Below are 23265 nucleotides of genomic sequence, written 5' to 3' on the forward strand. Positions count from 1 at the left end.
CCCAGCTTAGCCACTGTGGGGTCGTTCGCCCCCAGGCTGTCCAGCCTCCCTCCACCCCTCTGTGGCTTTCCCATACTGATAGCAGCCCCTCAAGCCGTGACACCTCTTTCCCGCCCCATGGCACGTTCACCCCGTGTCGGCCTGCAGCACCTCGTACGTGGCCACCTCGAGCTCTCCCTGCCCTGGAACACACATCCCTGCGCTCTCCTTGTCTCCTTCATCCAGGTTATGCTGCTCCAGACGGCACGCTTCCCGGCAATTCATGACCTGGCGGACTTCCTTCGCACAGGCCCTCCGATCCTTCTGCACGCCAGGTGTTTTACCTCAGTTTCTACTTTTGAGCTGCTCTTTTTCTGTCAGACTAGCCCCTTTCAGTATCTCTGTTTGTGAATGATGTGCTTTCTCTTCTCTTGACTTCCCTACTCCTGCTTAAATGTTCTTGTGATGTTTTTATTTTACAAAGCTCGGAACTGTAAGGCCCAAAAACCGCTATGTAAAATGTCACTGGTAGTTCCTCCTCTGCATACATCTTTGTCAACTACTGTGTGCATCTACAGTTCAGTATAAATGGTTTAATGTAATGGTTTAACACACAGATGTATCAATGTGCGTCTCTGACGCTTCTCTGCCCTGAATTGTACATTATATGTGTGGAAATGCCTGAATTGCTGGCAGAGTCATGTTTTTCCCCCCAGGTTTTATGGTTTGAATTACATCTCCTGTGAAACAGGGTCTGCTTTTGTATTCCGTCCCTTGCAAATAGGCCAAACGCATCTGAAACAATCCCCAATCTGTCGATTTGCTGGACACGCCACAAAGGCAGGCATACTTTTTTTGTCATTCAGTACGATTTAATTTTGATCAGTCCGGGTTGCTGTTGAATTGGTGTTCTTTAAATTCCTGGGCACCACGTTTCTCGGAGACAATGCAGGGAGTCTCAGGAAAAGCCTGCGGTGACCTGACGGTTACTGAGGTAGAAATTAGGCTGTATGTAAAGAAAAGGCATGTCACTGCCCCAAACCGCTCAGAGCCTGAAAAATCTCCCTTTTCTCACCCCATCGGGGGGGTGCAAACCTCCCGCCGACCATCCTACTCTCGTTCCCCGGTTGAGCCGCCCCCCCCTGTGAAACTACAAATCCCGGCATGCCACGCGCCGTCTCCCGGCGAGGAGCCCCGGGGTTTTGCCTGCACCGTCCCTGCGCGTTGAATGCCGGGAGTTGTAGTGTCGAGGGGGGGGACGGGTATTTGAATACGTGACGCCCGGTCTGCTCTTCCGGGAGCACGGTGGAGATTCGTTTCCCCTTCCCCGCGAGACGAGCTGCATTTCAAACCGGCCAATCGGAAGGTTGCTATGGCTCGAACTGGCCAATGGCAGGGCGAGGGCGCGGGAAATTTAAATCCCGCCTGGAGCGGCCGGCGGCAGTGGCGGTGTGCTCGCAGGTTGGGAGCGGCGCGGTGGCTTGTGCGCGGATCCCGCGGCGGAGGTGGCCGGCTGCGGGGGCGGGAAGGAAGGGAAGGGGAGCCTGTGGCAGCGGTCGAGCCGTGTATGGGTCAGCGGGGGTGCAGGCCGTGCGTTGGGCTGTCAGAAGGGACTGGGCTCCGCCGGCGGTAGGGGCAGGTCGGCAGTCCCTATGGGGGGGGGGGGGGGGTGTCTCTCCGGAGCCTTTCGGGTCTCCACGGTCACAGGCCACTGCATGGAATGGGGCGTCCCAGAGCAGGTTGTGCGTTGCGGCTGAGCTGTGGCCGAAATGAAGCCGGTCCTTACGCAGTGGGTCACCTCGGAGCTGGCCAAGGTGCAGGGGCCTGCTTCCTTAGCAGCGTAGCTGCTACTATGTGCCGCTGGCTGTATCGGTACAGCAACCACCACCACCCCCATCCCCCGGGAGGGGTCTTCCCAGTACGGGATCTCGCTGTTCCCATCAAAAGGGGTCGGGGTGGGACTGGGTGGGGGTGCCTGTGCGGTGTAGGTATATGACACAGTGAAGATAGTGTTTAAAAGTGTGTGCGCTGCCTATAGGAAGTAAAACCAATCTTGCTCCTAAAAACAATGACTCTGATAATGTTTGTGGCTGGAAGTGCCTTAAAACAATGTATGTGTGTCTACTGCTTTTGTGTTAGTGCTAGAACTTACTGTGACATCTAGGTGTTTAAAGAGGCAGCTGTTAAGATACTAGTATTTCTGATCAAGTCAGAGGCCATTGTTGTATCCACTATGGACAAATGTCTCTCATTCTCAAGTATTGATCCCAGTTTTTAAATTTAAGTCTTGTGGAGTAAACTTGCTGTTCATTTGCTCTGTTTTCAGGCTTGTTTTTATCTGTTTCTCTCAAAAATCTAATAAGCAAGATGTCTACTAATGAGAATGCCAATACAGCAGCAGCTCGACTAAACAGATTCAAGAACAAAGGAAAGGATACTACAGTGAGTATTTTGATGCAATTAGTACTTTAGCTAGCCATCATCTCTTTAAACATGAGTTGTAAAAGCCAAGAATTTACTATGAATGTATGTCCTCCAGGAAATGAGAAGGCGGCGTATTGAAGTCAATGTAGAGCTGAGGAAAGCTAAGAAAGATGACCAGATGCTTAAAAGAAGAAATGTTAGCACTTTACCAGATGATGCCACTTCTCCCCTTCAGGAAAATAGGAGCAATCAGGTAAGTAGGTACTTTGAACAGGCATGCTCGGAGGTCTTGCAATATAAGCTTATGCAGCCACTCTAGTAGGAATCCCTTCTCATGTGGGGGACAGCACTACTACATATGCATTACCATCTTAAGTCTGTACTACCAACTCCAATGGACAACACTCAAAATGTAGTTTAGCCAGTTGTGTTTAAGCCTAGTATAAGAGTGGTGTGAAGCACTTGATTAAAAAAAGCTTTCAGTAGTTCAGATAACTGTAGACAAAGCTGCAGCTGATGAGGTTTTGGAGTATCACGTAGTGGTACAATCCTTTAATAAAGGAAGTGGTTGTAAACTGGGGTCTATTCATAGTATTGTATAGAAGGCCTCTGTGGTCATGATGACACATGCCTCTCTCAACAAAGCATTCATGTAACTTTTTATTGTACAGGTTTCAGCACACTGGTCAGTTGAAGAAATAGTCAGAGGAGTTAATAGTAATAATATGGAGCTTCAGCTACAGGCTACTCAAGCTGCCAGGTAAGGAGTTTAGAGGTAACCAATTTGGCTGTGCAAGCCAGTAACTAGACAAGGTAAAAGAACTGGCTTATAAGCCTAAGTGTCTGCTTATGGCAGCAGCTGTGGCTCTTATCAGACAGTATTTCAACAAGCACCTGAGTCAACCTTATATACAATGTTTAGGTACACTTAACTTAGTCATAATTTTATTGAAACCATGTGGCTTTTGAATATTTGAAGTGCCTGAACATTTTACTAGGAAGTAGTAATTCTTTCTAGTGGTTTTGAGGTGGCAAAATAAACAGTAGTCCATCTTAGAGTTGTAGGAGTAATAATAGTAAACCCTTTGTTATAGCAAAATAATATCTTTTAAACTGTTAATAACTGACTGCAATATTTGAGTGCAGTGATCTACCTTAGAATAATGTGAACAGTAGATGACTGGGGTTTGAAGTATGCCAAGTTTTGTTTCTCTTTCCAAATCTAAAATCTCTTTTTTGCAAGCTTGTATATTGCTGCAGTGCTGCTTCTGGCAGTCATTAACCTCTCTCTGCTGAGAAACCTCTAGCAAGTCAGATGTATTATGACTCTTGCATGTCTGCTTTATTTCAGAGTCTGAACAGAACCTCTCATGTAGTGAAGACATGCCAAAACCAATATTAACAGAGGTTAAGGAAGCTAGCATTCAGCTTGTCTGTAGCTTGTCTGTATTTCTCCTTTGTGTTGCATTGCCTTCTCTAAATGTTAAGGCAATGCTAAACCTTTTCTTTTTTTAAATATGGATTTTTTAGACTATTTAATCTGTTGTTCAGATCTCTGCAAGCAAAAATAATGCTTTCTGTTTGTCTTCCTCCTTAGGAAACTCCTCTCAAGAGAGAAGCAGCCCCCAATAGACAACATAATTCGGGCTGGTTTGATTCCAAAGTTTGTCTCCTTCTTGGGTAGAGCAGACTGTAGTCCTATTCAGTTTGAATCTGCCTGGGCGCTTACCAACATTGCTTCTGGCACGTCGGAACAAACAAAGGCAGTAGTAGATGGAGGGGCTATTCCAGCCTTTATTTCACTATTGGCCTCCCCCCATACTCACATTAGTGAACAGGCTGTGTGGGCATTAGGAAATATTGCAGGTATGTCACTATGCTAGACAACTCTATTTCAGACCTTATTTAAGATAGGAGGACATTACTACTTACATGTCATGCAGCATGCTGAGCTTCTTGGGAGTTCTGCCTTAATGGTTTTCAAGTAAAGACATGCTCTGCGATGTAGAGTATGTTACAGACAATTCTGTATCTTCAGACCTGGTATAAGATGTCTTATGCAATCCCTGGCAACCTGTGGGTTGGATTATGTGGATTGCTTCCATATTTCAGTTCAATTTTGACAGAGCTACATAACCATGCTACAACATAGGGCTTTTTAACATATCTCACTTGATGTCTTTGTGACTTATCAGTGAGCTCTGCTCTGTGTGTTGACTAGAAGGGGGAAGGGAGGAAGCAGATGGCTCACATAATTGTGTATGTGATGGCCAATAATCCTTGCTTTGAAGCAGCTACTTGCTGATGTGAAAGTACAATGTACTGAAGTTTCTCATGCACCTTTCAGGATTACATGATCTGCCAGTGTTGGATCCCATTCTTAAAAAAAAAACACAAAAAACAAACCTGGTCAAAATTAATAATATAGTTAAATATTTAATTTGCTGTATTGTTTCCAACAGCTCTGCCTTAGAGAACAGTGAATATTCAAAATATTGAGCTCAATAAAAGCCTTGTTTGATTGGAGTTTTCTTAAAGTTTGTCCTTAGAGTTTTTTAAACTCAGTTATAAGGTATTTTTGTACTTTGTAGTAGAAGAATTCAAACTTTGACATTCCATCAGCATTATACTATAAAACTCAGTCATGCAACCAATGATTATAATGCATTTGAAGTTCCATATTATGGGAAGAGCTCTGTTCTAGTGGTAGGGCTTAGATAGGTTTTCAAAGAAACATGCAAGTCCCTGCTTAGTTATGAACTCTAAGACAAGCTGTATAGAAAACATATGCTAAATTACCTCTTTTTTTTCCAACAGAAAAAAAAATTAAGCTCAGTGGTTTAATTAGAAAAACACATGCTTGTCATATGACTTAACCATGGCAGTAGTTCTTTTGTCCTGTTTTTTCTTCTTATTTTATCTAGCCCTTATTAAGCAGTAGAAGAATTCATCCTCTAACACATAATGATTCTGCATGCACATGTCCCTCTATTCTGGTCTTCAGCTGGCTATTTTTCTTGTTTTCTCAGGGGATGGCTCTGCCTATAGAGATCTTGTTATTAAATTTGGTGCAATTGAGCCACTGCTGAGTCTACTAGCTGTTCCTGATCTCTCTTCCCTGGCTGTAAGTGTGCAGTATGATTCAAGTTACAATTGCTAATAAGTGAGTAAAAGAGCTCAAGTATGCTAATCACTTATTTCAACTCTTGCAGTCTGGATATTTACGCAATGTTACTTGGACCCTGTCAAACCTGTGTCGTAATAAGAATCCTGCACCACCCATAGAAGCTATTGAGCAGATTCTTCCAACTCTTGTTCGCCTCTTGCACCATGATGATCATGAGGTGTTAGCAGACACATGCTGGGCACTTTCCTACTTAACAGATGGTTCCAATGACAGGATAGAAGTTGTAGTGAAAACTGGATTGGTGCCACAACTTGTGAAACTCTTGGGATGTAGTGAACTGCCAATAATGGTAAGCTATCAGGCATGCAGATTACTATTGCTTGATTTTAAGTTGTGAATAAAACTGCAGTTAGAATAGGGTCCATTTAACTGAATGGTTCTTTTCATACCTAAATTGGATGCTTGTTCTAGGTCTTGTGTGGGTAAGACTTGAGCTTCTATCTTGCCTGGAGACTGCCCCATGTGAGACATAGACTATTGCTGTCGATGACTATCGAGCTTCTTTACTTAATCATTGGATTTAACACACAGGCCAGCACAACAGTCAACATCCTTTAAAGCTTGTTTTTAACTCTAAACTACTGTTGCAAATCCAAATTCCAGGGACAGTGTTTAGAAGCGGGCTCTGTGCATGCTATAGTTATAGTACAATAAAACTGCATTGGTACTTAAATGGTTTTCCTAAGCTCTGTCATGGGTAGTTGTTTGCAAATTGGCCTTGGAAAGCGTGCAGTCTTAGCATGCTTAATGTCTGCAAATGTAATGCTAATGAGGAGCTTAAAACTCACCAGTACATAGCATATCATGCTGTTGACTGGGAAGACTAGAGTGGAGGGACATCAAATATGGCTGTACTCGTTCAAACACAGATTAGATGATAGCAGTTTTCCTAAGTACTATTTTCATATTTGTTTCAGACTCCTTCATTAAGAGCCATAGGAAACATTGTCACTGGTACTGATGAACAGACACAGATTGTTATTGACTCGGGAGCACTATCTGTTTTTCCAAGTCTCCTTTCTCATCACAAGAACAACATTCAGAAAGAAGCAGCATGGACTATGTCCAACATCACTGCTGGGCGTCAGGACCAGATTCAGCGAGTTGTAGACCATGGTCTTGTGCCTTATCTCATTGGTATTCTGAGGAAGGTAAAGAAAAACTATTTACTATGTTGAGGCTTTTGCTGTTACTACTACTATCTGTGTTCAAATACCCTGCTTTTACCTTCACAGGGGGATTTCAAATCTCAAAAAGAAGCTGTGTGGGCTGTGACTAACTACACAAGTGGTGGAACAATTGACCAGATCGTGTATCTTGTTCAGGCTGGTGTTGTTGAACCCCTACTGAATCTCCTCTCAGCTAAAGACAGCAAAACTGTGCTAGTTATCCTGGATGCTATTTCTAATATCTTCTTGGTATGTGGATGCAGTATATTCAATCATTGTCCATGTTGTTGCTAATGGTTCTCCAGCAGTTGGTGCCGGATCTCTTTCCTGAGGTTATTCCATGCTTATCTGTTGCAGGCTGCTGAGAAGATTAATGAGACTGAAAAACTTTGCCTCATGATTGAGGAGTGTGGGGGTCTAGACAAAATTGAAGCTCTCCAGTCGCATGAAAATGAACAAGTGTACAAAGCCTCGTCCACCCTGATTGAGAAATATTTCTCAGCAGAAGTAAGTGGCTGCAGGATAACATATTTTTTTCCCCCACTTATCTTCTATTCTAGTACTGACTACTAGGTTAAAATGCTACTGCTCTTTCAAAACTCTTTTCTTTTTCTTCTAGGAGGAGGAAGACCAAAATGTTGTACCAGAATCTACTGCTGCCAGCTACACTTTCCAAATTCAGGGCAATACTCCAGATACTTTCAACTTCTAGATCTTGCGCATATTGCAACCACCTACAAGTCATTTGGCACACAAATGACTGCCACCTCTTTGTCTTAATAGTTCCTCTTGTTTTTACTGTGGTTTTTATGTGACCTGTAGCACTTTGTCTAACTGAAACATACTTGAACAGTTCACAACTGTACATATGTGAATTTCTAACTGTAAACTTCATTCTTTGACATACTTGTAAATACTTGTTCTCTTTCTGGCTCTTACTGTCCCTGTCAGGGATAAGGATGTAAGCGGGCAATACCGGCTTCTCACAAAGCATGAGCCACTAGTTTGCAAGCCTCTTCATAACCTATTACATTCTACATAACCTATTGCTGTAATCAGTACACTGAGTAGGCTTCCAAAGAGGATTTTTATTTGATGTTCAATAAAGTGATATCAATACATCACTGAACTGTGTTAGTTGTTCTCTTAAGGTGACTGATAAGTATATTCAATCAAAAATGTGTAATGGCAAGAATGCAGGTCTAACAATGAGAGAATCAATGATGAAGATGGTGGTTGTAAAACAGCTTAGTCACACCAAGCTCTGACTTCTGCATGTAGCTGCCTTCTGTTAGTGCAGAACAAATGAATTGCTGCTTGTCTCTAGACATCTCTTACAGAAATCTGATTTGTTCTACTCTGTTCCTAACTCAGCTAAACTATCTTCTGCCTTATGGAGAAATATTTGAAGACTGTAGTAGCAGTACTTAACTGCAAGGAATAGTGTGGAGGAGGGGTAAGTTAACCAATTGTAAGTATGTTCAGGTAGCCTTAGCATAGGAAATGCTTTGGAGCAATTGTCTGCTTTAGAGAGCAAAAATGAAGGCCTCATCTTGGAATCAATTGATTGTCCCTTTACTTCTAAAATCCTTACAGTAACCTACTCTGTCTCTAAATGTGGTTGTGTAGGGTGAGGATTTAGGTGGGGGGGGAGGGTAGGGGGTGGAGAGGAAGAACTGTAGTCCAGTTTTCCAGCTTTCTGGAAAAACTTGATTGATTTCATTAACTGGAACAACCTAGGACTCCCTAACTATATTGACTCAGCTCTCTGAGCTTCTGCAGCTCTTATGATGGTGCAGGAGATGTCAGTTTTTCATAGCTAGGGTTTTCATAAGCATGACTTACATCTGAAACATAGCATGGCACTTCAATTATTAATAAAAGGTGGGGGTGGGGAACCTAAGGGGTATGCAATTCCCCCAGAGTTCCCATAGGCTGTTTCTGCCCTTTTTTTTTTTGGGGGGGGGGGGGATAAAAACCCAAAGAAATACAAAATGAATAAAACCCTTGTACTTTAAGTGAACCTGATAAAATAATTGGCACTAGTCTGCTTCTGTGCTTTCAAGTCTATTTTAAAGTTTATATGCATATGTAAGTGGATTGGGTGTAACTCTTTAATTTCTTCATTAAGAATACTTCATCTTAAAAGGACATTCTTTCTAAGCCTAGATTATGATTCTCATATACTGCTAATGAAGACTTCTTTAAATGAGTTATTGCTAGTGTTGGAAGATGTCACTCTCACTTCCATTATTGTGGTGCAAGTCTACTGCTACCTATTTCACACTTGCTTACAAAAATGGTACCCTCCCTAACTGGAAGCTGGTGATCTACATATGCACCCACATGACTTCCCTGTGCAAGCTACTAGCTTGGATCTTAGGTATTGCTGGATAGTGATAATGTTCAAAAGGTAGCAGATAACTTGTCTGCATATATATTCATGTCTCTTCTTATGGTTAGCAGCAATAATGTTTCCTGCAGAGCAATCACTTGTGAACTCACCTACATAAAAATACTTCTGCTGGGCTATTTAAGCCATTTGAGTTTTTTCATCCAGCTCAGAACATGATTGTGAGACACTTATATTGCTGTCACTGGTGTATCAACAGGGTTGCAGTTTTTACATGTCACAAAAGATATTGTCTTGCAAAAATCACACTATCCTGAGCTGACTAGTGATGACTTTATACTTTTGACTGTTACTTTAACTGCTTTTTCTTTACCTCAGAAGAAAGCTGCAGCAAGTAATAAGCTTTACTGTAGAGTTTTTAAAGCCTCTAATCAGACCAATGGCTATTGTAACCCTATTGCATCTTCTGCCTGAGAAGTGGATGTCAGTGTTGCTAACCTTCTGCCTCTGTGCCTGTGCTGCCAAATGAAGGGTAAGACTGAACTGTGGTTGCGGCATGTTCCCAGCCCTGCCTGCCTTCTGTATTAACGGGAGAGACTGCAGGTGGCACCCAGCACCTGCAGAAGAAGCTGTAGACAGTGCCAGACTGAGGAGCAGAACACAAGTCTAACACCACAGACACTGCAACACCCTTGGGACCAGATTCTGGTATTATCTTAGTAGTACACATGCAAAGCGGAAAGAACCATCTGCCTTGTAATGCTGAAGCCTTTAATGTTCTGGGGTGAAAAACCAACCAAATAGGGCTTTTATGTATCTGCAGTGAAGCCTCATGTGTCCTTTGCTTTGTTGTCAAACCTCCAACTTTGACCTAAAAGCATCAGTTAGAAAACCATGATTTTCTGTGTAACTGTCTATAGGGAACTGAAAGAATTAACCTACATAAAAGCAGTTATGCTAAGCCAGCTTTAATAAGTTAAATCATTGCTTCCACATACTTTGTTTGTGGGTTTATAAGGGTAACGACACAATGACTTGTGAAACATAATTTGGAATTCTTGAGTAATCTTCAGTTTTCTAACTCTGTAAAATATTTCATCTTCCTGTAGAGGGTGCTACAGGCAGCCTCACAGTCTGGTTTGCTTCTAAGAGGTTGATGTGGAGTTTCATCCAGCCTGGACCACTCAGGTATGATGTACTTTATTTTCCTATTAAGAAAATACTGTGAGAAAATCCATCGGGGCGCCTCTTGGAATTACAGAAAACATTTCTGTGCTAATTCCCGAGTATTTAATTAGATTAAATACTGAATATAAGGTATAATCTTTTAAAAGTGGTATGTCAGGGTACTATCACTTTAAAGCACAACTTGCTTTAATTGCTTTTTAGCATATATGTAGTTAATTTGACTTTTCTATCTCTGTAAAGGGGATGAGAATGCAGAACGCTTGTTGAATAGTGTTATTTCTACTTTTTTTACTGAAGTACTACTTTCAGAATTATCTAATATATTGAGTTAATAATAGAACGCTGCAAACTCTTCTCTAGATGCCTGACAGCTCAGTGGCTTAATAATTAACTTTCTGGGGACCAACACTTTGTTTTTATCCAAGAAAAATGTGTTCAACCTATCCACCATTGAGCCCTGTTCTTGGCAGCACCTATTTCCACAAGCAACAATCTACAGTGATTATGAGTAAGTGACTGGAGTGAGTCACTCCTTATTCTAAGAAAATGCAAACTATTTCTGAGGTTAGGATCACAGTCACCCATTAGGCTGTGTCTTTAGCTTAAAAAAGTGGTAGAAGCAAAAAGGGAGAGGAAAATTGTTATTGCTCCTGGTTCTTGGTTTGTTAGTTGGGTGGTTTGTTTTGGGTTTTTTTCTGTGTTGCCCAGCCAGATTTAAGAGCTAGCCTTCTTTATTTGGTAAATGCCTAATTCAGGACGAGGGCTGGAATAAATGTCTGGTCGCCTACCTACCAGTCTGCCAACTCTTCTGTGCTGAAAGCAACAATAACAGACCCCAGCTGACATCAACTGGCTTGGAATGCAGTTATTGCTAATGCTATTTTATCTGTGGAGTGATGGCAAGATTTCAGTCTAAGATCTCAGCAAACGTAACCACCACCAAAATTCTGATGCTAGCAGATGTTGCCTATGTGATTGCTTCCACTTGCTGTTTCCAAAGATGCTAGGCTCTGAAAGAAGAGCAGAAGCTTTGCAGTCCTGTTGTTCAATAGCACGTCCGCTCACTTTCCACTGCAGGAAGAACAGTTTAAACTGTGGAAAAGCTAGAAATGGTCATATTAGGAGCAATCTATTCTTTATTTCCCTGTGATTTAGACTGAAATATTCTCTTAAGTGAAGCTGCTTCCTGCTACCCTATACAGAATGATTTAAATTGCACAGAACTACAGTGGTATATCAGCAAAAAGGAACAGCTGTAAGTTTACAGGAAAAGGAATTCATTAGCCAACAATATTTCACAGATCTCTTCTGTTTGTAAATCCATTTTACAGCAGAGCAAACTGAGATACAAGACAGTTATCCACAGATGTTAAAAAAATAGCTGGTAGAATTAACCTGGAGCCTGGGAATCCTGATGTCCGTTCCTCTAGTTAACCCATGGCACCTCTGGTCACGATTATCCTTTTGCTTGAATACAGCATTATCCCAGGGTTATTGAATCTCTTTTGTGACGAGGTATGACATAACATTTAAGCACAGGTCTAAACTTTTGGAGTGTGTGTAATTTGGGGAAAGTACTGTTATTCAAAACAGAAGTAATTAATGTAGGTTGATTGTGACTGGTGATATCTGGCCTATAGAAGAAAATGTTGGCACTTTGACTTAAAACCTAATAGGAAACACATCAACCCTTTGGTCTGAGTTAAAAACTTAAGCTTGACTTGCCTTCAGGGTACTGTGTTAGGAGACAAGTCTAAGAGAGAATTAGGTGACCCCTCCTAAGGTTGGGAGGAGTGTACCCAACCCAGATGCAAATTTCAGGAAAAAAGCATTCACAAGAACATTCAAGCTACAAATGTGCAAAGCTGTTCATTGTGTTTGGAAAACACTTCTGTCTTATTGATCCACGGTGTGGCACTGATCGGGGTCAGGCAGAAACTCAGCATGTAAACAGCTAAGAAAGAATTGATTTGCTGTGAGTTTCGTAGCACTTCATATGGAATAAGGGTCATTGGATTCCAGTCCTGTTTCTGACTGCAGAGCACTGTCTGTCTCAGACTGGCTCCAGGAAATGGACGCTCTTCCGCAGAAGCCAGAAGATTTCGTGGAAGAGCTGTGGCCTGTTTCCAGGTTGCAGTTCACCCACTGCCCTAGGGAGTGTCATTAGCAGGAGGGAAGTGAAGTTGGGATTTAAAAGGATGAGGAGAGGAGAGAAAAATTAAAGCAGGGTGGAGAAAAATTCTGTTAATTCTTATTAAGCAGAACTTGCTTGACCACATTAAAACGTTGTGCTAATCATTTAAATAAAACAATGGACCAAATCCAGAAGTGATGTATAAATCATACATCAGAAACGGGAGTTTCAACTGACTGACATACTAAAAGCAAAATCAATGGCACTGATTTCACTGCAGAAGAGGTTGGATTACACCTATGAGCTCAACAAAAGAGGCAGTATAATGAGGAAGCGTTCCACTTTATTTTGTATCTTTCTCAATTTGCATTGCAATGTGAAATGATAATCGTGAGGTCATTTTCTGAAGGTGTGATTTTTAGAGAGAGAGAGAGAAAAATAGTGGAGATCTGCCTAATTTGTTATCTGTAACAGATTGCTTTCCGTACAGGTTCACAGTGGTAAAATAGCTATAATACCAGGAGTATGTAATAATGCTCTGTGGGCATGTGGAAGATTGGATGTACAAAGTTATCAGAAAATCTTGAATAATCTCCAAGGCACATTTCTACCATCCAAATCACTTCATTTTTACCCACTATATGAAACAGATGTAAAAATAGCTCTTTCATCAGTGGATTGCTACACATATTTGGGCTGCAGAGGTTCAATTCTGTTCAAAGCAATACTGTGAAATCATTTGCAGAATGTTGCTGTTAATCAGAAGCAGCAATTTAATGTTACGTATCCATCTCTCCTCCCACCCCCAGCTCCCCTTCCCAATTCTGAGCAGGAAACGACACTTGGACAGAGCTCAGCATACTAACTTTCTGGATAGACTCTCTAGGAATGAGGAGGGACTTGAATTCTCTCCATATGTCATTTCCTTTCCCCTAATGGCTAAAAAAACCCATTGCTGCAGTCCATATAACTTACAATAGAGAGAACATTACCAATATAGGAAAATAAAGGCAGGGGGATGGGACAGACAGGACATCCACATTCCATTTCTGAAGAACTGCTTTGCAAAATTTGACTTGAATTAAGCAGGAATCTTTCTTCTGTGTAGAAAGATTGTTTTATATAGTTCCTAAAATCAAAGCTATTACCCCATCTGTACTTAAGTGTATATCAACACCTGCAGTCTGTGGCCAGGCATGGATTAGAAAAGGAAAATGTTAAGTAGAGGAGGAATAGTAACAACTGCCTGAGATTTAAATTAAGTCAGGAAGGGAAAAACAGAGGTGATTGAGGAAGACTGACAATGGGGATCTAATAATTTCTAATAAAACCGATTTTAATAGCAAATAATCCTAGAAATTAAGAAAAATTAGATTAGCCCACTCCTACAACCAGCTTTTGTCCAGACTACCTTTAAAAACTTTTCTGTTCATTATAACCAATAGCGTGTGCACTTAACACTGCTGCAAAATACAAAATTTCATCTGCTATATTGCACAGCGGATTTGCAGCTGTCAACAGAATTCAGTGTGCCATAGTTAGAAACAAAAAAAGAAACCTACAGGAGTAAGCATGACAAAAAAACCCAAAAACCATTTTAACTAAATGGAAAGCTTACTTCCTTGTAGCCAACCAACTGTGTATTAGACTCAAACTGGAACATAATGTATTTCTAGCAATATAATCCAAATGTTTGTTAAATTTGTAGCAACCAAACTGTGCAAGGCACTTTGCAGAACAAATGAGAGATGACATTTGCTCAAAAAAACCCTGAATTTTGCAATCAGTGAATGAGTACATATGTATTTAGGGGCTAGAAGTATCTGCCTGTAGGATGATTACATCTGATCGCAGAACCAAGACCTTGCATCTTTTATTAGACATATTGCCCCTGAATTCTGCTGCTAAAAAGAAAAGAAAAAAAACACCTTTCCTCCAGTTCTATTTTTAAAGGGTTTCAAGAGTGGAATAAAAGAATGATTCAAGGCACATGGTGACAGATTTTGCTTTAGGTTACTTTTAGCACTTCACTAGACCCACTAACCTACTTAAATATCTGTGCTGTTCTTTTCTGGCATGCAACCTTGCTTTATCATTTTTAGGATGAAATAGTTTTAGAGATAACTGTATCTTAAATCCTCTCAAACTGATTTCACAGTGGACTCGTGGGTGATTCTGTTAAAAGAAAGCACAAAAGCTAGTATAGACTGTGGATGTGTTAGGTATGTCTGCAGTTCAGAAAGTGTTAGGAATTGGATAAAAAAAGAGGGATTGTTGTGTTTATTGAACCTACAAATGCTTTTGTGTCACGATTGATCTTATTTATAGATTTAGTTTTCATGTAGCATGTTTATAAATGTCTACAAACTTGTTAATGTAAGACAAAGCAGAATGCTTCCAAAGCTTGCTAGCCTGGGTTCTTTTCCGTAATTCACAAAACTGTGTGAATATACGTGGTATGCGCATTTTAAGACAGCTCATTCTGAATCTTGGTCATTGTTTCCCCATGGCAGAAAACAGCCTTGTGGGGTTAAGGCTTTGTTAGCTATTTTTGTCTTTGAACCTTGCAGATTCAATTACCTGTAGCAGTACACAATATTGTTATAATTCAATAAATGTCCTGGAATTAATCTTGTCTCTCGAACGGAAATCTTTGGAAGCAACCTCTATAAGACACATGGAAAATCTTCCACTTGCTTGAAGAAACACAGAAAATCAGAACTACCAGGTGAGGGCTGTTTCAACCAGTTTACACTGCCCCAAGATGCTTGCTGTCTCTGCCAAAATTAGATAGGTAGAGGAGTGTGTTGCCAGCCTCATTGCCTATCTATATCAGTATTTGTCTCTAATAGCCACAGTCCCTGCAACAGATTGGAATGGGATAAATCCGTCCTCGAAAACTTCATCTTAACCCCTGACGTGGAATTCTGTAAAGTTAGGAACATGAGGTTTTAATCCCTGAATATTTAGGTAAGTAACAATAGCCAGTAAGAACAAGCTAATTATGCCAAAGTATTAAGGCTTATCAGATGATGTTCTAGGGCTTTTTGGGAGTCAGGAAAGCATCTCTGCTTTCCTTGGCTGCATGTATGGAAGGTGCATCATAGAACATTTTTTACTTCTTCCAAAGCATTAAACAGCGGCTGTGGCCCAAGCAGGATGTTAACTAGGCAGACCAAGAGATTGATTTAACATGGCAGCTACCTTCGAATGTATCACTGTTGATCAACAGTGTCTAAGGGGTGAATTTAGAGCAGCAGGACTGAGTCAGCTTTTGGCATCACTGTCAGTGGCACCCTGCTTTCAGCATCAGCATAATTAAGACTCAGAGAGACTTACAATATAGAAGATTTTACAGCTCATCTTTTGCAGAAAACAGAATTGTTATTTCAAATTGATTCTGGGCCACAGAGGATAAGAAAGATTAGAGAAGGTTTGGTATTCCTTTAGAGGCTAAATAATATGGCTTGGTTGAAAACAGTGCTGTATGTCAACTCTCTTAAATGCTTGTTTGGGCTGACAGTCTTCCTAATAACACTTCATTTGTCTAAGCTGCATACCACTGGGACAAATACGCACCATCTCAATTTGAATCAGATGTTGTAGTACAGTAGTAAAGTTAAAATCTTGATACATGTCACTCAGAGGAGACTGTTTTCTAACTGTCTTATTCTGTAAGGTCTTTTATGAACCTATTTATATCAGCCAAATAAATCTAAGGATGAGATTCTACAGTTGCTTCATTCACAAAGCAACATGAGAAAGTCCTGCAGAGCAGTTGCATGAGGGAACATGTGGCTCTTCAGGAAACCTTAGTAATTTCAGTTGGAATACTTAGCATGTAGCTCTCAAAGCACTTGACGAAGCCAGTCATCCAAGAGTCCGGTAAATAAATTGTATTATCACCAGTATTTTATGGATAAATAAGTGGAAATAATGGAAGAATAAAGGAAATATTTTTCAGAAAAAGACATTCTTTTTGGCCTAGGACTTTTGAAGACCTAGTTTGTACTTTCAGTCAGCATTCCCGTCAATTTTGAATGTAAGACAAATCAGGGAAAATATCTTAGGCCTAAGATACTTCACTGTGCTTAAAGACTGAAGCTGGGCTCTGCCCTTTGTGCTGGGCTGTTAAAAATGCTGTGCAAAGCCTGTCATTGGGTTATGGGTTGCGAGACACTGTACGTCGAACAGCAGAGAACAGTGTTGACTTCAGCTAGGCAACAGGGCTGGGGCTGGAACATGGGTATAATCTCCAGTCTTTTACCCAAGCGCTAGGACATGGTTTCTCATGATAGAATCACCTCTTTTAGAAACTGAATTTTAGCCTCTGGCTAGTAATAAAATGCAATGCATCTATATATTCTGTGTTCAATGCTTGTCTCTTTAAAATCTGCCTTTTTTCTTCTTATAAAGTTGCATTAGGATAGTGCTGTCCTGCAGGACATGATGAGGAAATAACATGGCTAAAGAACTGCATGGAGTATCTGTGCATCAGTTACTAATCTGTTCTGGATGGATGGACTTAAAAGTTATCTTAGTGACTAACCACTGGAAAATCTGTGATATGGGAGCTCATGCATTTTTTTGTAGCCACAGCTGCAGTCATTTCCCTTAAGAGACACATCATTTCCCCAAGACACATCCTGTCTCAGAGGGCTATGGTGTCTGCTGCTCCAAGCTTCTGTCCCCTTTTTCAGTAGCCAGCATATGGGTGGAGATTTCCTTCCTAGTTTCTTCTCCTGAAAAGCTTCATCTCAAGCTCCAGCTTGAGAAATGGATTGAATCTTGACCTCTTGCATAAACATTGTCTCTGCATGCCAAAGGGAGACTTAGTGAGAACCAGAGTCCCTGTCTAGACGTGTTTCTTCATCATGTAACTCTGATAGGTATGTCTTCCATTGCTGGGTTAACTCTCTTTGTCTCTGAGTATTAACGGTGCCAGAGTTAAACCAGATATTTAAGCATGTGCATCTGAATACTTTAATGTAGTTTGTTCACTAGCAACGCAAACAATGCTGCAGTCTGATAATTTTCATAATGTGCGAAGGGAAATAAGGAATCTTGTACAAAATGAAACTATCTATTCCTGTTCTTTCTTCCTGAAGTGCAGAAGCACTTTATACATGACTTCGGTAGGGTTTGATCCTTTTGTGCAGAAGAGTGGCAGGGAAGATAACAGAAAGCGTCATGGAGGACAGAATTCTGTTCCGGAACAGGACAGAAATGTGATGTATCTGCAATGAATTTAGGAAGTACTTTTGCTACAGTAAGAAGTTATGCTTGGATTAGAGAACGATTAGAAGAAAAACCTGTGCCAAAGCAGCAGACTAAGAGAATGATGCCTGTTGCAAGCAAAGATGTTGATGGAACAGGGCAAGGCTGCTAATCTAGTCTAATGGCTAGATTTTACTGAGTAGTGTGTTGGGACACCAACGTAGATAAGGCCTGCTTGTTATTAAGGACTGTATTAACACGATAAGAGGAAGTCTTTGCTTTGAAGACCCTTGCTTTTAATGGTGGAAATTGGCTTGGGAGAGACAGTACATGCTAGTGAAAAGTACATCACAGGCAAACAAAGGTGTCTTTAAAATGATGCTTTGCAAAGTGATAAATAGGAATGCTTTGAAAGGGAACGAGTTAATCAGGTGAATTAAGAGTCAGGGCACACTGGTGGTATAAATATTCATAATTTTTCACAATTTCTTTTTTTTATTTAGCTTTTATTTTGGTCAACATTAACAAAGCTTTGCCAAAAAAAAAGAAATATATCAATGTGATAAGAAAGGGAAGAGACTTTTGTGAATATTTCAAATTTATTACTTTTCAGATGACATTGGACCTGATAAGTTTAAATCTTAATGGGGTAGCCTAGCTATATACTGCTGTAATACTTTTCTTCTCAGAACTACACCATTAGGTGGCAAAAATAGGCATTTAGCATTAACAGTTGCACATACAAGGGAAATACATCATAGAGAAAAAGGAAATGGAGGTGTCATTCTCTTCTGAACAACCCTGTCTTTAACTGCATGGTCTCTAGGGGTGGTGTCTGTAATTCAACCACAACAGGCTCTGGGAAATTTATTAAATGACGACTGGTAGAAAGAAATACAATCTAGATAATTTTAAATATCTTTATTTTTTTAAATTGTCTCAGGAAAATAGTTTTAACCTTTCAATTTACTCACAAAAGCTTAATAATAGGGGCAGAACTCTCTTGCTTTCTTGATATCATCACAGAAGCTGGGGAAGAATGTGATATAACACCAGCCAGCTCTCATTACTGCTGAAAGAATGTGGTGTGATTAAACCTCTACACCGAAAGAAATGGAATGTAATTCTTAAATGTTGATTTGCTTTCAACACATACCACATGCTGAGGAATGAGTTTCCAGTGTACTCTTCCGTTTCTAAAGATGGAAAGGACCTCACTTCCAAAAAGCTAACTACAACTGTCCTCTTCTGAAAATGAACACTATTTGGTTAAAGATGTTTGTTCACGTTTCCCAGTGTCCAAAACCACTAAATCCTTGGAGAAATATCTATGAATGCAAAGCCTTCTTCTTCCTATTGGGAAATTGAAGAAATCAAAGCCCTTTTTTTGTGCAGCCATAGAACAAAGGAAGTTTTTGTATTTCTAAATACTTCTTCAAAAATGTCACTAATATGATACCAACTATTAAATTATTTTGTCCTTATAGACTCCTCTACAACCCTGTCGGTGTCCTAGAGATGCCTGAGCTTACCCCTTTTCTATACATTTTGTCCAACCCTTGAGACTGTGCCTCAGTTGCTAACTTCTGGCTGAAGACGACTGGATGGGACTCCCTCCTGAGTCCAGCAGCGAGGCTGTCATCCAAAAGTGAGCTCCGGTGTGATGCAGGGCACTCCCTTCCCTCTGGATCTGAGCTAGCTACCTCATCTTGAAAGGATTTGTTGCTCAATGATATCAGCCTAGAGTGAAACACGGATCACTTGTCAGCAGTTAGTAATGATATTTCCTTGCTTATCTCGCAAGATCAGCACCGTAAAGCATGAAACCTCTTTTTGCCCTTGAAATGGAACTGCATAGACAAAATTTACTGTAAACTGTTGGTTTCTAAAACCTAAACCAGGATCAGCAAGATATCTGTTCCATTAATCTGAGAATATTTTGAGAACTTGGGGGATAGTACTGGCACAAGAAATTCGGGCTCGTAACATTTTGTGTGGAATTCTTTTGTTGGAAAAGTAGCACTTTTCGATCATTGGGTACTGTCAGTATCTTTGGTCTCCTACATTCGCTGCTGCTCTTGGTGCTTTGCAGGACTGCCTGACCGCTGTTCGCTGCAGATCTTGCACAGATCCCTCATGGAGCAGCTTGTCTTAAATTCTGCTTGTCAATTCTACTCAGTGAAGGGGAGCAATGAATAAAAATCCTGATTTCCCTCCAGAATTGGGAGATACAATGGGAGAGAAACATGTGTAGGACATCCAAGGTGCAGTCACTGTAATGCTTATACAAAGCCAGAAGGGAAGAGGCGAGCGGTTTGCATCTGGTGTGTTTGTCTAGCCAAGTGCAACCTGATCTAGTTCATTTCTACCTACATTAGTCAAGAGAGGACATAGTCCTGACCTAAATGGGACATGTACCATGCCTGCAGGTGCTATTGAGAGCTAAACCCCCTCTTCTCTCACCCTATTAAATACATACCTACCGTATAGGACTTTCCTATGTGTCACGGATGCATTAGTAAAAAGGCTCAAGTCACATAGGTTATTTAAAAATAAACACACACAATCAAATATTGCACATATTTAAAAAAAATGCACTACAGTAGCAGCAATCTTGCAGCCCATGTGTTTTATAGTGACCTAAATGCATGAACTGTCAATTAATGCTCTAACACTTGCAATATATCACAGTATTTTCACTGAAAGGTGAGCAGCCTGTCCAAAAATCTTAGAAAAAAATGTATAGTTCAGCAAGTTGATTTCTGAAAAGCAGTATGAAACTAATTATACTTCATGACCTTTAAAATACACCTTTAATGAAAGCGTTAAAATGTTCATATACCTACTCAGCAATGAAATACTATATTTAAACCCAGTAGTTGTGGTTTTTTTAAAATATTGGCATTGCAATTAATGTCTGACACACTAGTTATCCATTGGAAAGAGATCACGTAGCAAGAGTACTATGTTTAACATAACATTAAATACTTTTGTCAAATTATATCGGAATTATTGAATGCTAGGTCCAGAGTGCTGCAAGACCCCAGAAACAAATAATCATCACATTAGGAAAAATCTAGAATAACCTAGAAATATGTTAAGTATGTGAAAAGTGGCTTTATATTTTGTTTTTCTATTCAGTTCAGCAGTGGCCAGATAATGTTGCAATATTTGCAAACCATCAGCCATTTGCTTTTTATAGTTGGTTTTAGAAAAGGATAATGACCTGGCTGTGTGAATTTCCAACAGATTGAAACTTTAATAGTATGACCTTCAATTATGAAGACTGATTTTTCTTCCTTTTTTTTTTTTAATGCAGGAATCAGGACACCTGGAATGTCTTTGAGGTGTGTGTGAATTTACATAACTATTATAAAGTAACTTTTAAACTGTTTCAGTGCAGCATATAAGCCATAAAATCAGCAGATATATTGTGTCTGTGTTCTGTAGTAAGTGAAGTTTAGACTTGACTTGTTTCAAATTCTCTTTGCTTGAAATAGCGGCTAAGCAATGAATCAGCACTTTCTCTCGTGCTCTGCCTATGCTGTAAAGAAAGGTTTGTTTCTAACGTTTGCTTGCTTTGTGTTAAACAGGCAATTGCACGGCCAACAGACAGAGTGCTGTGTGAGGAAGGGATCCCAGGTCCTGATCCCAGGACTCCACTGCTCCCAGGTGAAGTGACACTGGAACAGCAGTGCCACCACAGCAGGAACCATGGAAAATTTCCACCTGGAAGAACCTGGCGCTTAAGACACACTTTGGGAGGAAGGAGATGTGAGTCCGCATGTACCCGCTGTGGGGAGGGGGTCTCATTTTAAGGGAGGAAAGCTTTGAGAACCACTTCCAACGCCTTCAGTGGGAAAAAATCAGTTCCTCGCCCCAGATTTGATCTAATGAGGCCTAAGCTCTGAGCTCACTCAAGATGGGACCGCTCCAGAGACACTTACAGCTCAGTTCTGTGTATGTAACTCAGACAGTAAACCTCCTAGGCTGTGTAGAAGCTACAGTATAAACTCTGTGAAGCACAGGTCATCTTTTCATCCCACGTTCGGATCCTGATCCATAGGCTGGATCGTAATCTATGACTACCCGTGTGATAATACTTTACAGGTTGCCTCAGCAGGAAGAAGCCAGTGCAATGACAGGACTGAATGAGCACAGAGTGTTAGTAAGGTTGTTAGTAAGAATAGGTGTGTGGTTTATTAGCTCAGTCTTCTAAGGTAAACTTTACCGTGGCCATCTTCGTAGCTTTTCTGGGAGCTATTCCCACCCTTCAGAGGCCCCTTTGACCCTGCAGAAATGCGCCCGGGACTCTGCTGCAGTGTGGAGCTCCCCTCGCTCAAAGCGTGCTGCAGTGCTGGGAAAACTCTGGAAAGAGTCACCTTTTCTCCGGGATGGGAGTTAAATTAGGCCACACGGCGTGGATGCGAGCCTTTTTTTTTTTTTTTTTTTTTTTTATTTTGAGAACGGCAGCTCACAGAACTGGGCTGCCGATTTCCACAAAGCGCGGCTAATAAGTGAATCGGTCCAAAGTTTAACAGTTTCCACGGCCAGTCCGTCACCCCCTACCCAGGCAAAACGCCGCCCCGGACCAGCAGCACTCCTCGAGTGACCGCCCCACGGCTCTGAATTCTCACCCCTACGGCCTTTTCCCATTTGTACCGTTAATTCTCCCGTCCCAACCACCCCCCCAACTTCACTGCCACCTTCGTCCCCGTCTCCCCCCTCCTCTCCCTCCCAGCCATGGCAATCCCCCCCCCACCTTTCCCTCAGCTCTCCCGGGGAGGACCCCAAGCGTCGACGCCACCTGACGCGGTTCCCCCTTCGGCATCCCCGGGCAGACCCCGGGGCGGGGCGGCCCCCCCCCCCCTGCCCGGCGAAGGGGAGGGCGGGCAGGCAGGCGGCCTCCCCCAGGGGGGGCAGGCCGGGCCGAGCCGGGGGAGGGGAGACGAGACGAGGCGAGGCGGCCGTCTGTCTGTCCGTCCAGCCCGCCGTGCAACCTCCGTCCCCGGCTTTGTTGTAGCTCGCCGCCCCGGACTGCGAGGCCGAGGGGGGGGGGCGGGGAAGCTGAGGGAAGGGAAGCGGGGAAGGCGGCCGCGTCTCCTCCTCCTCCGCCTCTTCCTCGGCCCCGGCCCCGCTCATGGCGACGCTGGGCACATCCGGGCTTCTCCTCCTCCTCCGGCGGCCGCCGCTGCCCTGAGCGCCCGGCCCGACCCCATTAGCGCCTCCCCCCCCCCCCCCCCCCCCCCCCCCGTCTCCCTTCCCGGACCCAGAGGCAGGGGGAGCCCCGGGCAAGGCAGCGCCGAGCCCGCCGAGGACATGTCCAACCAAGGGGCCCGGCGGAACGGGCCCGTCAAGCTGCGACTGACAGGTGAGGCTGAGCGGGCAGGCTCCGACGGGGCCTGCCACCCACCCGCCCACTCACCTCACCCGCCCGGCCGGGCGGCGGGGGTGTTCGGGCCGCCGTGTCGGGCAAGGAGGGGAAGGGAATAGCGGCGGGGTGCTCGGCGAAGCGGCGAAGCCCGGCCTCGCGGGGGGGAGCGGGGGTGAGGAGAGCCCAGCTGTGGAGAGGGCGGGAGCCGGGCTCCCTCCATGTGTCTTTGAGGTTGAACCT

At 42.3% G+C, this 23265-nt stretch overlaps 2 protein-coding genes across 2 annotated transcripts in view; both read left to right on the plus strand.

Annotated features, from left to right (window-relative positions):
- Positions 1–2328: 2328 nt before the first annotated feature.
- KPNA2 (karyopherin alpha 2 (RAG cohort 1, importin alpha 1)) lies at positions 2329–7471 on the plus strand. The gene is made up of 10 exons (XM_010578618.1): positions 2329–2421; positions 2519–2656; positions 3075–3163; positions 4001–4269; positions 5433–5527; positions 5616–5879; positions 6508–6741; positions 6826–7008; positions 7117–7266; positions 7379–7471. Exons 1-10 carry the CDS (start codon positions 2347–2349, stop codon positions 7469–7471), a joined length of 1590 nt encoding a protein of 529 aa, XP_010576920.1. The 5' UTR covers positions 2329–2346.
- A 15409-nt stretch (positions 7472–22880) lies between these two features.
- The window catches only part of SMURF2 (SMAD specific E3 ubiquitin protein ligase 2), a 58711-nt gene continuing 58326 nt past the window's right edge, over positions 22881–23265 (plus strand). Inside the window, exon 1 of the mRNA XM_010578619.1 lies at positions 22881–23022. Coding sequence (XP_010576921.1) covers positions 22971–23022 — 52 coding nt within the window. The 5' untranslated portion in view covers positions 22881–22970. The remainder of the gene's footprint in view (positions 23023–23265) is intronic.

The sequence above is a fragment of the Haliaeetus leucocephalus genome, unplaced genomic scaffold (assembly GCF_000737465.1).
Source record: "Haliaeetus leucocephalus isolate CR32 unplaced genomic scaffold, Haliaeetus_leucocephalus-4.0 Scaffold646, whole genome shotgun sequence".
NCBI classification, from domain to species: Eukaryota; Metazoa; Chordata; class Aves; order Accipitriformes; family Accipitridae; genus Haliaeetus; species Haliaeetus leucocephalus.

Excerpts from the sequence above, each read along its gene's own strand:
- KPNA2 (XM_010578618.1), top strand. The coding sequence starts at position 2,347 with ATGTCTACTAATGAGAATGCCAATACAGCAGCAGCTCGACTAAACAGA. Across the intron at positions 2,422-2,518 it reads ACAAAGGAAAGGATACTACA|GAAATGAGAAGGCGGCGTAT; the intron begins GTGAGTATTTTG and ends TATGTCCTCCAG. Across the intron at positions 7,009-7,116 it reads CTATTTCTAATATCTTCTTG|GCTGCTGAGAAGATTAATGA; the intron begins GTATGTGGATGC and ends TATCTGTTGCAG.